General features: G+C 59.1%; 1 protein-coding gene across 2 annotated transcripts in view; it reads right to left on the bottom strand.

Annotated features, from left to right (window-relative positions):
- LIMK1 (LIM domain kinase 1) overlaps window positions 1–12,609 on the bottom strand; it is a 40,394-nt gene that overhangs the window by 16,559 nt on the left and 11,226 nt on the right. For both annotated transcript variants that reach the window (XM_054008581.1, XM_054008582.1), the window contains 2 exons: window positions 5,584–5,722; window positions 2,009–2,118 (listed from right to left, as the gene is read on the bottom strand). In XM_054008581.1, the coding sequence (XP_053864556.1) occupies window positions 2,009–2,118; window positions 5,584–5,722 (249 nt within the window). The remainder of the gene's footprint in view (window positions 1–2,008; window positions 2,119–5,583; window positions 5,723–12,609) is intronic.

Below are 12,609 nucleotides of genomic sequence, written 5' to 3'. Positions count from 1 at the left end.
AGCTGGGCTATACTCTGCCCTACTATCACCAGTGTGTCCAGAAGGCTGCACTGGGACGTGGGCCCAAGAACAGGAGCACAGTGGGGCCATAGCAGTCCCGAGAGTTAGTGTGACAATACAGGATGGCCCAAATCAGGCCATTGGCCCCTAGACCAGTACCCCCCTCCCACATGCCGGAATGGATCAGCCTATTGGCCACTAGTTCGGTATCCCCCCACCCGCTGGAATGGATCAGCCCATTGGCCACTAGTCCAGTACCCCCCCGCCCGCTGGAATGGATCCGTCCATTGGCCACTAGTTCGGTATCTCCCCACCCACTGGAATGGATCAGTCCACTGGCCACTAGTCCGGGGTCAGCAACCTTTCAGAAGGGGTGGGCCAAGTCTTCATTTATTCACTCTAATTTAAGGTTTCACATGCCGGTCACACATTTTAATGTTTTTTAGAAGGTCTCTCTCTATAAGTCTATATATAACTAAACTATTGTTGTATTGTAAAATAAACAAGGTTTTCAAAATGTTTAAGAAGCTTCATTTAAAATTAAATTAAAATGTTGATCTTATGCCGCTGGCCCGCTCAGCCTGCTGCTGGTCTGGGGTTCTGTTCACCTAGGCCGGCAGTGGGCTGAGCGGGGCCTGTGGCCGGGACCCTGGCTGGCAAGGGTCCGGCAGCCAGAACCCCAGACTGGCAGCAGGCTGTGCGGGGCCGGTGGCCGGGACCCCAGACTGGCAGCAGTTTGTGCGGGGCCGGTGGCCGGGACCCCAGACTGGCAGCAGGCTGTGCGGGGCCGGTGGCCGGGACCCCAGACTGGCAGTGGGCTGAGCAGTTCAGCCCGTTGCCACGCAGGGGTTCCATCCGCTGGCTCCTGCCAACCGGGATCCCAGCTGCTGGACCCACTCAGCTCGCTGCCGGTCTGGGGTCCCGGCCCTGCCCACATACAGTGGGTACCTACCTTCTCCCTGGTTCTGGCCCATTCTCTTCCTCTCTCTCTGCTCTGAGCTGAGGGTGGGAGTGCACTGAGCACAGGGCTAGGGGTTGGGGTGTAGGGTCTGGCCAGGAGCTAGAATGAGGGAGGGAGCTCAGGGTTGGGGCAGGAGGTTTGGGTGTGGAGCGCTTACCTGGGCAGCTCCCATTTGGTGTGAGGGGTGCAGGTGGGAATGTGGGGGAGGGGGTGCAGGAGCTCCCGTTTGGTGCTCAGGATGGGGGTGGGTATGTGGGGGGTGCAAGAGTCAGGATGTGGGGGGTGCATGGGGTGTGGCTGGGGCTGGATATGTGGGGGGGTGCAAGAGTCAGGGCAGAGGGCTGGGGGCATGCGAGGAGGGTGCAGGTGTCAGGGCATGGAGTGTGGGGAGGGCCTGGGTATGTGTGGGGGTGCTAGAGTCAGGGCTGGGGTCGTGGGGGTGGTGAAGGAGTCAAGCAGAGGGCTGGGTGTGTGAGAGGGGGGTACAGGGCTCAGGGCAGGGGCCTGGGGTGTGTGCGGGGCTGCAAGGCTCAGGGCATGGGCCTGGGAGGTGTGCAGGGCTGCAGGGCTCAGGGCAGAGGGCTGTGTGTGTGTGAGGGGGGGTCAGGGCAGAGGGCTGGGGGTGTGGGCTGGGGTCATGGGGTGCTCACAGCAGGGGGCTGGAGGGGATATGCCCCTATTCCACCACCCCCCTTCCCCAAGGCCCTGCTCCCGCTTCTTCTCTGCCGCGAGCAGCAAGCACGCTGACTCCACTCCTCCCCCAACCCCTCCCTTGCAAGGGCCATCAACTGATCGGCTGGCAGGGAGGGAGGGACGGAGAGGAGGACGGGAGGGGCAGGAACCCAGCACACTGCGGGAAGAGGCAGGGGAGCCGGCAGGACCAAGCTTCTACCCCCTGCCCCCGCGGGAGGGGGCGGGGAGGGCGGAGAAGAGCGGGCCCCCAGCCCTGGGGTGGGGGGGATGTGACCCAGACATGGGGGGACGGTGTGACCCCGGCCCTGGGGGACAGGGCTCTGGGGGGAGGGGCGTGACCCCAGCCCCACATACCAGTAGAGCTTGGAGCGCTCCACGAGCGCGTAGGTGTCGCCGTCACCGATGAATGCCCGGCAGCTGAGGCAGCTGAAGCACTCTGGGTGGTATTTCTGCTCCCCAGCCACCTGTTCAGGAGATACAGAGCGAGGGCTGAGCGTGCCCACCTGGCTGCGCCCCCCACCGCTCAGGGAGCAGCCGGGCGAGCGCTGGGCCAAGCATCCTGCCCAATTCACTCCTCTGCTGTGACTGGAAGAGCCTCCTGCAGCTGGGCCTGAGTCCCACAGGCTGCTGGCCCCATGGCTGGACAGGCACATGGGACTGGTTCATGGGGGGTCTAGGCCAATGATAGGGCGAGGCAGGAGTTACATCCTGCATCCCTGCTCTGAACCCCAGCAGCCCGAGCTTGGGCCCCCTCATGGTGCCACTGGCAAGATCCACTTCTCTGCTGCCCTGTGCTATAGCCATTCCTCCTCTCTGGTCTTCTGCCCGTGAGCTCTGCCCATGGACACAGGGCCCCATTCACTTGGCACCAACATACAACACAGCAGCAAGGCCCCCTGAGAAACTCCCCATACAGGGGCCCTCTGGTAGGAGAGGAGCCAGCTCTGACAGCTTTGTGCCTCCTCTACAGGAACCCCAGCACCGGGGGCGCAACAGCAGCTGGAGCAGGTCTGGCCAAGGCAGGGCTTTGTTCCGCTATTCCTCAATTGCATTTGGGGCACAAGGGACGGCAACCCTGGGCCCCCTGGCAGCCCTGGGCCAGGCTCTGAAGCAAGATTACCCCAAGTCCTACCCTTCTAAGGGGTTGCACCAGGGACCCTGCCTTCAGGGCTTGGATCCCTGCTCCCCGCTGCAGGAGTCTGCCTCTCACTGGCCGTGTGCTGGGAGCTCACCCCCAGCCAGGCGGTGAGGGGGAGGGACTTGCGGTGAGGGGAGCCCACCAGGCAGGGATCTGTCTGTGAGGTGGCATGGAGTGATGGCCTTGGGCCCTAGCAGGGAGGGGTCTGGCCCTTCTCTCCTGCTTGGGGAGCCAGAGCCAGGATCACCGGGCTCTGCTCTGGGCGTCTCAGAGAGAAAAGCCAGACAGACTCCGGGGCTGGAGGGAGCCCACAGTGAGAGGAGATTCAGGGAGCTGGCCAAGGGACAAGTAGGGGACAGGGACAGCACTAAGGCCCTGCAGAGCCCCGGCAGAGAGGGCAGCTACTCAGCCAGAGCTCCTCAGGAATCACAGGATTAGATGTAGTCAAGGAAAATGTGCCCTGATGGCCAGGCCAAGGCTGCTGAAGGTGAGAGTTCTTCGCCCCTGGCTGGACAAAGCCCTGGGAGTGGCCCTGCCCAGTGGGGACAGCCTGGATGGGACCCAGGGGTTGCGCCCATGACCAGGGTAGTACATCTAGTGGCTGGGGTGGCAAAGAGCCCCTCCCTGCCCTGTGCTTGTAAACAAGGGGAAGTGCCCTGCGCTGCAGCATAGTCACATGGCTGGCCTCCCCAGCCTGGCCTTTCCCCGCTGTGGCAATGACAGCACTTGACTGAAGCACCCGGGGCAGGAGACGGGAAGTGCAGAGGCAGGGCTGCCCGGAAGGCACTTGCTGGCTCGGCTCCCTGGCTGGCTGGACCAGACCTCCGAACACAGCTCTTCTGGGGTAACCACCTGGGCGGGGACGGGCTCTCCTGGGTGGCATGCAGGACATGCACAGGCTAAGCCCTGGGGTTCGGAAAGAGACTCGAGCATGGAGGCAAGCTGCCATGGGGGAACCCCTGGACTCAGCCTCAGAGGCCCAGGCCTGGCCCTGGGGGGGGGGACCCCTGGGCTCAGTCTCAGAGGCGCCATCGATGGGGGAACCCTCGGGATCTGTCTCAGAGGCCCTGGCCCTGGGGGGACCCCTGGGCTTAGCCTCAGAGGCCCTTGTCCTAGGGGGACCCCTGGGCTCAGTCTCAGAGGCCCATTCCCTGGGGAGGGACCCCTGGGCTTAGCCTCAGAGGCCCTGGCCCTGGGGGGGACCGTTTTCATAGATTCATAGATTCTAGGACTGGAAGGGACCTCGAGAGGTCATCGAGTCCAGTCCCCTGCCCGCATGGCAGGACCGTTGGGCTTAGCCTCAGAGGCCCTGGCCCTGGGGGGGTGACCCCTGGTCTCAGTCTCAGAGGCGCCATTAATGGGAGAACCCCCGGGCTCTGTCTCAGAGGCCCTGGCCCTGGGGGGACCCCTGGGCTTTGCCTCAGAGGCCCTGTCCACATGAGCAGGGGAGAAGCTGTATAAACTCAGCAGGACGGCGTTCATGAACCGAAAGGCAATCGATTGGCAGGTAGTGACTGTCGGATGTAAACATCCCCTGCAGCCCAAACCCTGCGTGCTGAGCGGGTGCTGCAGCCCCAGCACGGCACTGACTAGCACAGCTGCTCGCATGGGGAAGGTTGGGAGTTTGCCAGTAAAACCTGCACCAAATCACTCCCCACCAGACAAACAGAAGCGAGAGGTATCAGCCGCTCTGTGCTGCCCACGCTGAGTGAGACGCAGAGTGAGTCACGGACAGGGAGGTGAGACTGCCAGCGCTGTCAGCTTGGGGCTCCCCAGGAATAGAGGACAGGAGGTTTGACGTGACAGTGTCCCCTTAACTCCTGGGGCTGGAACCTCTCTCACCAGGCGTGACTCCACTGCCATCTCACTGGGGTCCCACCAGGGGTGCTGAAACCACGTATTTGGGTTGCTATTGCTACTTCCACCAAGAGGGTGCAGCAGCCTCCCCCAGCACCCCTAGTTCCAGCACCCATGGGTATCACAACTGACCCCTTGTCTGCAAAGGGGGTAGATATGGAACTCGACCACCTTGGTGCACCTTGGCTATTCTCCCAGCTCCCTGACTAATTGCCACTTATCTGCCTCAGGCAAGAAATTTGAGGTTACAAGTTTCCATCCAAAATCCAATGACATTAGTGATACCAACAAGCCCCCCAATCCCGGCTCCAATGGCCAAGGGGCCCTGGTTGCTGGAAAGCAGCATCCTTTCTGGCCCTCCCCTTCGTGGGCAGTGGCCGCAGCTCCCGGTCTGGCCCTTACCTGTAGCATGGTGCTGTACCAGTTCCCCTGCTGGTGCATGAGCCTGGCTTCTCCGACCATGGTGCTGGGTAAGTGTGACAGGCTCCCTGCTGTGTGTGTGACTTATTTACTCGCCCACTGCTGGAAACTACCCCCTTTCCAATGACCTCATCATGTTAGATGAGCTAACACTGCCCACATCTTCAGTTTGAGCCCCAGGTCATGTCCCACGCTGCCCCGTGGAGAAGCTGGGTTGGGAATGTCCAGTCACTGCTAGCCACAAGACCACCGGGTTTGTGGGAATCCCCAGCATCCAAGGAGCCCTGGGCCTGACTCTCTGCTTGCCTGCACACTGTGAGGGCATTGATCTCAATGCCGGTCTGGCTGGGCAGTGCTCCACCGGAGTAAATGACTGCACAGGGTCAGGCCTCACACCCGGGTTGGGCTGAATGCACACAGCCCTGTGCCCCTCACTTTAAGCTGTTCCTTAGGTGCACCCACATTCAGACTGCTCACAGAGGGCGACGCCTCTGCTCTGGCGAATGGTACTTACCATGACCAGCCCCTTGGTGATCTGCTCCGAGCAGCCGTGGCACAGCTCCCCGAACCTGGCCCAATAGTCCTTCTTGCAGTAGAGGCGCCCATCCTTCTCATAGTACTGGTGGGACAGCAGGGCCCCGCACTCGCAGCACCTGCAGTAGCAAGAGGGCAGATCACAGATGGTGCCCGTGACCTATCGGGATCCGAACGAGGGCACCATGCAGGTCTGACCCACCCCTCGCCCAGCCACAGGAAAGCCACAGTGGGGCTGGGCTGCTCCTGCCGGACGCTACCTCCCCAAACGGCTGCAGGGCTGGACTCTGGGCATGGGGGCTGCCCCAGCTAGCGCCCGGCCCTCCACGCTGAGCTGCCCTCCATCCCTCCCGCATGGCCCTGCTGGTCTCTGCTCCTTGTCACTCACCCAAACTCCCCTCCCTCACACACCTGTACTAGCCACCATGTCACTGCAACCTGGCAGCTGCCGACAGGCAAGCGACCCCCAGCCTCTGTGACTTTACAGATCTCACTCCTCACCCCCTCGCTACCCCACCCCCGGCCCTGCTGCTGTCCCAGTGACTCCAGGGGAATTGCACCAGGCGAGCATTGGGTCCAGCCAGCTCTGCCTGCCCTCCAGCTCAGGCTGCATCCTGCTGGCCTCTCCCAGGCCTGCTCCTTTCCCCTGGGCTGACAGTAGCTCCCTCCCAGCACAGCAGGAGTTAATGCTCAGCCCCTCCCCCCACTTTCCTGGTCATGTCCCAGCTACACTCAGCCCCTCCCCCATCCTGGGAGTGCCCCAGGGACATTCAGCCCCTCCCCGCATCATGTAACTGCCTTCAGTGATGCTCAGTCCCTCCCCCATCATGTAACTGCCCCTCCCCCATCGTGTAACTGCCCCAGGGACATTCAGCCCCTCCCCCATCGTGTAACTGCCCCAGTGACCCTCAGCCCCTCCCCCATCACGTAACTACCCTGGTGACACTTAGGCCCCCTCACCCCCCCCCCCGTGCAGAGTGAAGAGCAGACTACGTGAGTTCAGGGCTGCAGCCTGACAGTGTCTGCGCAATTGGGAAGCTCTTGACCCCTGACCCCACCTGTGTGGGCACCTCTGAGCTGTGCAAGTGCTGATGGAGAGAGAGAGACTGTCGCTCCTCTGGCAGGGGCCTGCCAGCCTCCTGTGGGCTGCTGGGTAGGGTTACCATACGTATGGATTTTCCTGGACATGTCCGGCTTTTTGGGCCTCAAATCCTAGGGTTACCATATTTCAACAAGCAAAAAAGAGGACGGGAGGAGCCCCGCCCCTGCCCCTCCCACTTCCCGCCCCCCCAGAACCCCCAACCCTCCCCCCGTTCCTTGTCCCCTGACTGCCCCCTCCTGGGACCCCTGCCCCTAACTGCCCCCCAGGACTCCACTCCCTATCTAAGCCTCCTTGCCTCTTGTCCCCTGACTGCCCCAACCCTTATCCACACCCCCACCCCCAGACAGACCCCTGGGACTCCCACGCCCCATCCAACCACTCCCCACCCCCTGACAGCCCCCCCCAGAACTCCCAACCCATCTAAACCCCTCTGCTCCCTGTCCCCTGACTGCTCCGATCCCTCTCCCCACTCCTGCCCCCTGACAGCTCCCCCCCAGAACTCCCAGCCCCCCACCCCCCCGCTCCTTGTCCCCTGACTGCCCCCTCCTGGGACCCCTGCTCCTAACTGCCCTCCAGAACCCCACCCCCTACCTAAGACTCCCTATTCCTTGTCCCCTAACTGCCCCCTCCTAAGACCCCCCCCAACTGCCCCCCAGGACCCTACCCCCTACCTGTACCCTGACTGCCCAAAACTTTCTCCACTCCCCCCCAAAAGCCCCCCCCCGTTTCTTGACTGCCCCCTCCAGAACCTTCCTGCCCCCTGGCCCCCTTACCCTGCTGCTCAGAACAGGGTGTTGGGCTCTGTGCCAGCCAGACACATGGCTGAGCTCCCCAGCACAACAAAACCCGGTCCCTGGCCCTGCACAGGGCTGCCGGACCGGGCTGCAGGAGGAGGAGCTGCCAGCCGGCTCAGAATGCAGGGAGGAGGAAGCTGCTCTGGAGTCCAGCCCGGGACTTTCCTGCAGCCCTCCCAGCCGCTCGCTCTGCTCTGCCGGGGGAGGGGGGAAATCCCGGACATTGTGAGTGCTTTACAAATTCCCCCCCGGACGCTATTTTTAGCACAAAAAAGGAGGACATGTCCGGGTAAATCCGGACGAATGGTAACCCTATCAAATCCCCGTCCGGGAGGAAATCTCAAAAAGCCGGACATGTCCGGGAAAATAGGGAGGGAGGGACCGGTGGTGCTCGGTCGGGGGCCGGAGCCGCCGGGGCCGGTGGTGTTCGGCTAGCGGTGCAGAGCCGGGGACCGGGGCCGGCGGTGCTCGGCTGGCGGTGCGGAGCTAGGGGCCGGGGCCGGCGGTGCTCGTCCGGGGTGCTCGGCCCCGGGGGCCAGGTCGGGCCCGGGGGTGCTCGGCCAGGGCCCGGGGCCAGCGGTGCTCGGCCGGGGCCGGGCCAGGGGCCGACGGTGCAGGGTCGGAGGCCGGCGGTGCTCGGCCGGCAGTGCGGAGCCGGGGGCTGGGGCCAGCAGTGCTTGGCTCAGGGGCTGCTGGCGGCGGTGCTCGGCTGGGGGCCGGGGCCGGGGGTGGGCGGTGCTTGGCCGGTGGTGCGGAGCCGGGGGCTGGAGCTGGCGGTGCTCGGCCAGGCCCGGCGGTGCTTGGCCCGGGGGCTGGGTCGGGCCCGGCGGTGCTCAGCCCGGGGGCCGCTGGCGGCGGTGCGGAGCCGGCGGTGTGGGCCGGGGGCTGGTGGTGCTCGGCCAGGGGCCGGCGACCCAGGGCCTCTTGGCCTGGGCCGGCCGGCCGCCATGGGGGCCGGACTGGGCCGCGCCCCCCCCCCCCACCCCAGCTTGCCTGCTGTTTCAGGCTTCCCGCGAATCAAATGTTCGCAGGAAGCAGGGGAGGGGGAGGGGCAGGGGGCGAAGTGTCCAGGGAAGGGGGCGGAGTTGGGGCGGGGCCAGGAAGGGGCGGAGTTGGGTCAGGGCCGGGGCCTGTGGAGTGTCCTCTTTTTGGATGCTTAAAATATGGTAACCCTACTGCTGGGAGAGCCGCCGTTCCAGCTCTGGTGCAGAGGTTCACACTCAGGGTATGTCTACACTGCATGTAGACACCCCCTGACTTGGGCTAAGGGGCTGTTTACTTGTGGTAAAGACATTCAAGCTCGGGCTCTGGGATCCTCCCACCTCGCAGGATCCTACAGCCCAGACCCCGCGTGCCCGGGTCAGTGGGCGCGGACCAGCCGCTGCTGTCAAACTGCAGTGTACACATACCCAGAGTGATCAAAATCACTGCACGTCACTCTGTGCTGCCGGCGCTTCTCCTGGAACCTAGCACCTCTGGGCCAACGGGCAGGCTCCATAATGGAGACAGAGCCAAAGGCTCCATGGACTACGCTCCACAGGGGATGGCGATGGCTGACAGACTAGGCTGCGATGGCCAGTGGTTATCAGCACTTACAGCACCACAGCCGCCTGCTGCCTTAGGGAGAGACCTGGTTCTACCGCTCCAGAAAAAGCCATCACCATCCTGCACCCTGTGCGCGGAGAGGCTGCAGCAGCCAGGCCAGGACCACCCAGGGCCATTTCCTGTCTCTGATCATGGCTATTGCAGAGGGCCCCAGCATGTGGCAAAGCCTGTTCTCTGACCATGAGAGGAGAGCCCTGCTCGCTGTGCGCCCGCCAGCCAGCCGCCAAGGCGCTCGCCAGCCCAGGCACCAGTAGCTAGGTGACTCCCAGCTGCATGGTCCCACATAGACTATTCTCAATATAGTGATGCCCAGGTCATGCTGGCTTCCAGTTCCCTTCTCCTCCATCCCCTGCTCACCCTAGGGAATGAAACAGGCCCCAGTCCCAGGATTCCTTGCCATGTGCAGTCTCTATGTCCGTCCCATCCCCTGGCTCACACAGACACCCCCATCCTTGCCACGTGCAGTCACTATGTCCGTCCCATCCCCTGGTTCACACAGACACCCCCCATCTCCAATTCCACCCCTCCCCCCGGCTCACACTGACACCCCTATCTCCAATTCTACCCCACCCCCTGGTTCACACAGACATCCCCATCTCTAATCCCATCCCTCCCCCCAGCTCACACTGACACCCCCATCCTTGCCACGTGCAGTCTCTATGTCCATCCCATCCCCTGGCTCAAACAGGCACCCCCATCTCCAATTCCACCCCACCCCCCGGTTCACACAGACACCTCCATCTCTAGTTCCATCTCCCCCCCCCCCCGGCTCACACAGACACCACTATCTCCAATTCCACCCCACACCCCTGTTCACACAGACACCCCCATCTCTAGTTCCATCTCCCCCTCTGGCTCACACTAAAGTGAAATCCCTGCAAGCTGCATGGGCGCTTTTTAAAGACACCAGAATAGAGGCCCAACTTCAATGTATACCCCAAATTAAGAAACACAGTAAAAGAAATAAAAAAGAGCCACCGTGGCTTAACAACCATATAAAAGAAGAGATAAAAAGAGAGATAAAAAGACTTCCTTTAAAAAGTGGAAGTCAAATCCTAGTGAGGCAAATAGAAAGGAGCATAAACGCTGCCAAATTAAGTGCAAGAATGTAATAAGAAAAGCCAAAGAGGAGTTTGAAGAACGGCTAGCCAAAAACTCCAAAGGTAATAATAAAATGTTTTTTAAGTATATCAGAAGCAGGAAGCCTGCTAAACAACCAGTGGGGCCCCTGGACGATCGAGATACAAAAGGGGCGCTTAAAGACGATAAAGTCATTGCGGAGAAACTAAATGGATTCTTTGCTTCAGTCTTCTGGGCTGAGGATGTTAGGGAGATTCCCAAACCTGAGCTGGCTTTTGTAGGTGACAAATCTGAGGAACGGTCACAGATTGAAGTGTCACTAGAGGAGGTTTTGGAATTAATTGATAAACTTAACAGTAACAAGTCACCGGGACCAGATGGCATTCACCCAAGAGTTCTGAAAGAACTCAAATGTGAAGTTGCGGAACTATTAACTAAGGTTTGTAACCTGTCCTTTAAATCGGCTTCTGTACCCAATGACTGGAAGTTAGCTAATGTAACGCCAATATTTAAAAAGGGCTCTAGAGGTGATCCCAGCAATTACAGACCGGTCAGTCTAACATCAGTTCTGGGCAAATTAGTCGAAACAATAGTTAAGAATAAAATTGTCAGACACATAGAAAAACATAAACTGTTGAGCAATAGTCAACATGGTTTCTGTAAAGGGAAATCGTGTCTTACTAATCTATTAGAATTCTTTGAAGGGGTCAACAAACATGTGGACAAGGGGGATCCAGTGGACATAGTGTACTTAGATTTCCAGAAAGCCTTTGACAAGGTCCCTCACCAAAGGCTCTTATGTAAATTAAGCTGTCATGGGATAAAAGGGAAGGTCCTTTCATGGATTGAGAACTGGTTAAAAGACCGGGAACAAAGGGTAGGAATTAATGGTAAATTCCCAGAATGGAGAGGGGTAACTAGTGGTGTTCCCCAAGGGTTAGTCCTCGGACCAATCCTATTCAACTTATTCATAAATGATCTGGAGAAAGGGGTAAACAATGAGGTGGCAAAGTTTGCAGATGATACTGAACTGCTCAAGATAGTTAAGACCAAAGCAGACTGTGACGAATTTCAAAAAGATCTCACAAAACTAAGTGATTGGGCAACAAAATGGCAAATGAAATTTAATGTGAATAAATGTAAAGTAATGCACATTGGAAAAAATAACCCCAACTATACATACAATATGATGGGGGCTAATTTAGCTACAGCAAGTCAGGAAAAAGATCTTGGAGTCATCGTGGATAGTTCTCTGAAGATGTCCACGCAGTATGCAGAGGCGGTCAAATAAGCAAACAGGATGTTAGGAATCATTAAAAAGGGGATAGAGCATAAGACTGAGAATATATTGCCCTTATATAAATCGATGGTACGCCCACATCTCCAATACTGCGTACAGATGTGGTCTCCTCATCTCAAAAAAGACATACTGGCACTAGAAAAGGTTCAGAAAAGGGCAACTAAAATGATGAGGGGTTTGGAACGGGTCCCATATGAGGTGAGATTAAAGAGGCTAGGACTCTTCAGCTTGGAAAAGAGGAGACTAAGGGGGGATATGATAGAGGTATATAAAATCATGAGTGATGTGGAGAAAGTGGATAAGGAAAAGTTATTTACTTATTCCCATAATACAAGAACTAGGGGTCACCAAATGAAATTAATAGGCAGCAGGTTTAAAACCAATACAAGGAAGTTCTTCTTCCCACAGCGCACAGTCAACTTATGGAACTCCTTACCTGAGGAGGTGGTGAAGGCTAGGACTATAACAGCGTTTAAAAGAGAACTGGATAAATTCATGGTGATTAAGTCCATTAATGGCTATTAGCCAGGATGGGTAAGGAATGGTGTCCCTAGCCTCTGTTTGTCAGAGGATGGAGATGGATGGCAGGAGAGAGATCACTTGATCATTGCCTCTTAGGTCCACTCCTTCTGGGGCACCTGGCACTGGCCACTGTCGGTAGACAGGATACTGGGCTAGATGGACCTTTGGTCTGACCCGGTACGGCCGTTCTTATGTTCTAATTCCACCCCTCCCCCCTGTTCACACAGACACCCCCATCTCTAATTCCACCCCCCCCCATTCACACAGACACCCCCATCTCTATTTCCACCCCTCCCCCCTTTTCACACAGACATCCCCATCTCTATTTCCACCCCTCCCCCCTTTTCACACTGACACCCCCATCTGTATTTCCACCCCTCCCCCCGGCTCACACAGACACCCCCATCTCTATTTCCACCCCTCCCCCCGGCTCACACAGACACCCCCATCTCTATTTCCACCCCTCCCCCCAGTTCACACAGACATCCCCCATTTCTAATTCCACCCCTCCCCCCGGCTCACACAGACACCCCCATCTCTATTTCCACCCCTCCCCCCTTTTCACACAGACATCCCCCATCTCTATTTCCACCCCTCCCCCCG

The sequence above is a fragment of the Malaclemys terrapin genome, chromosome 18, assembly GCF_027887155.1.
Source record: "Malaclemys terrapin pileata isolate rMalTer1 chromosome 18, rMalTer1.hap1, whole genome shotgun sequence".
In the NCBI taxonomy this organism is placed as follows: Eukaryota; Metazoa; Chordata; order Testudines; family Emydidae; genus Malaclemys; species Malaclemys terrapin.
This window is presented reverse-complemented; position numbering and strand designations above follow the sequence as displayed.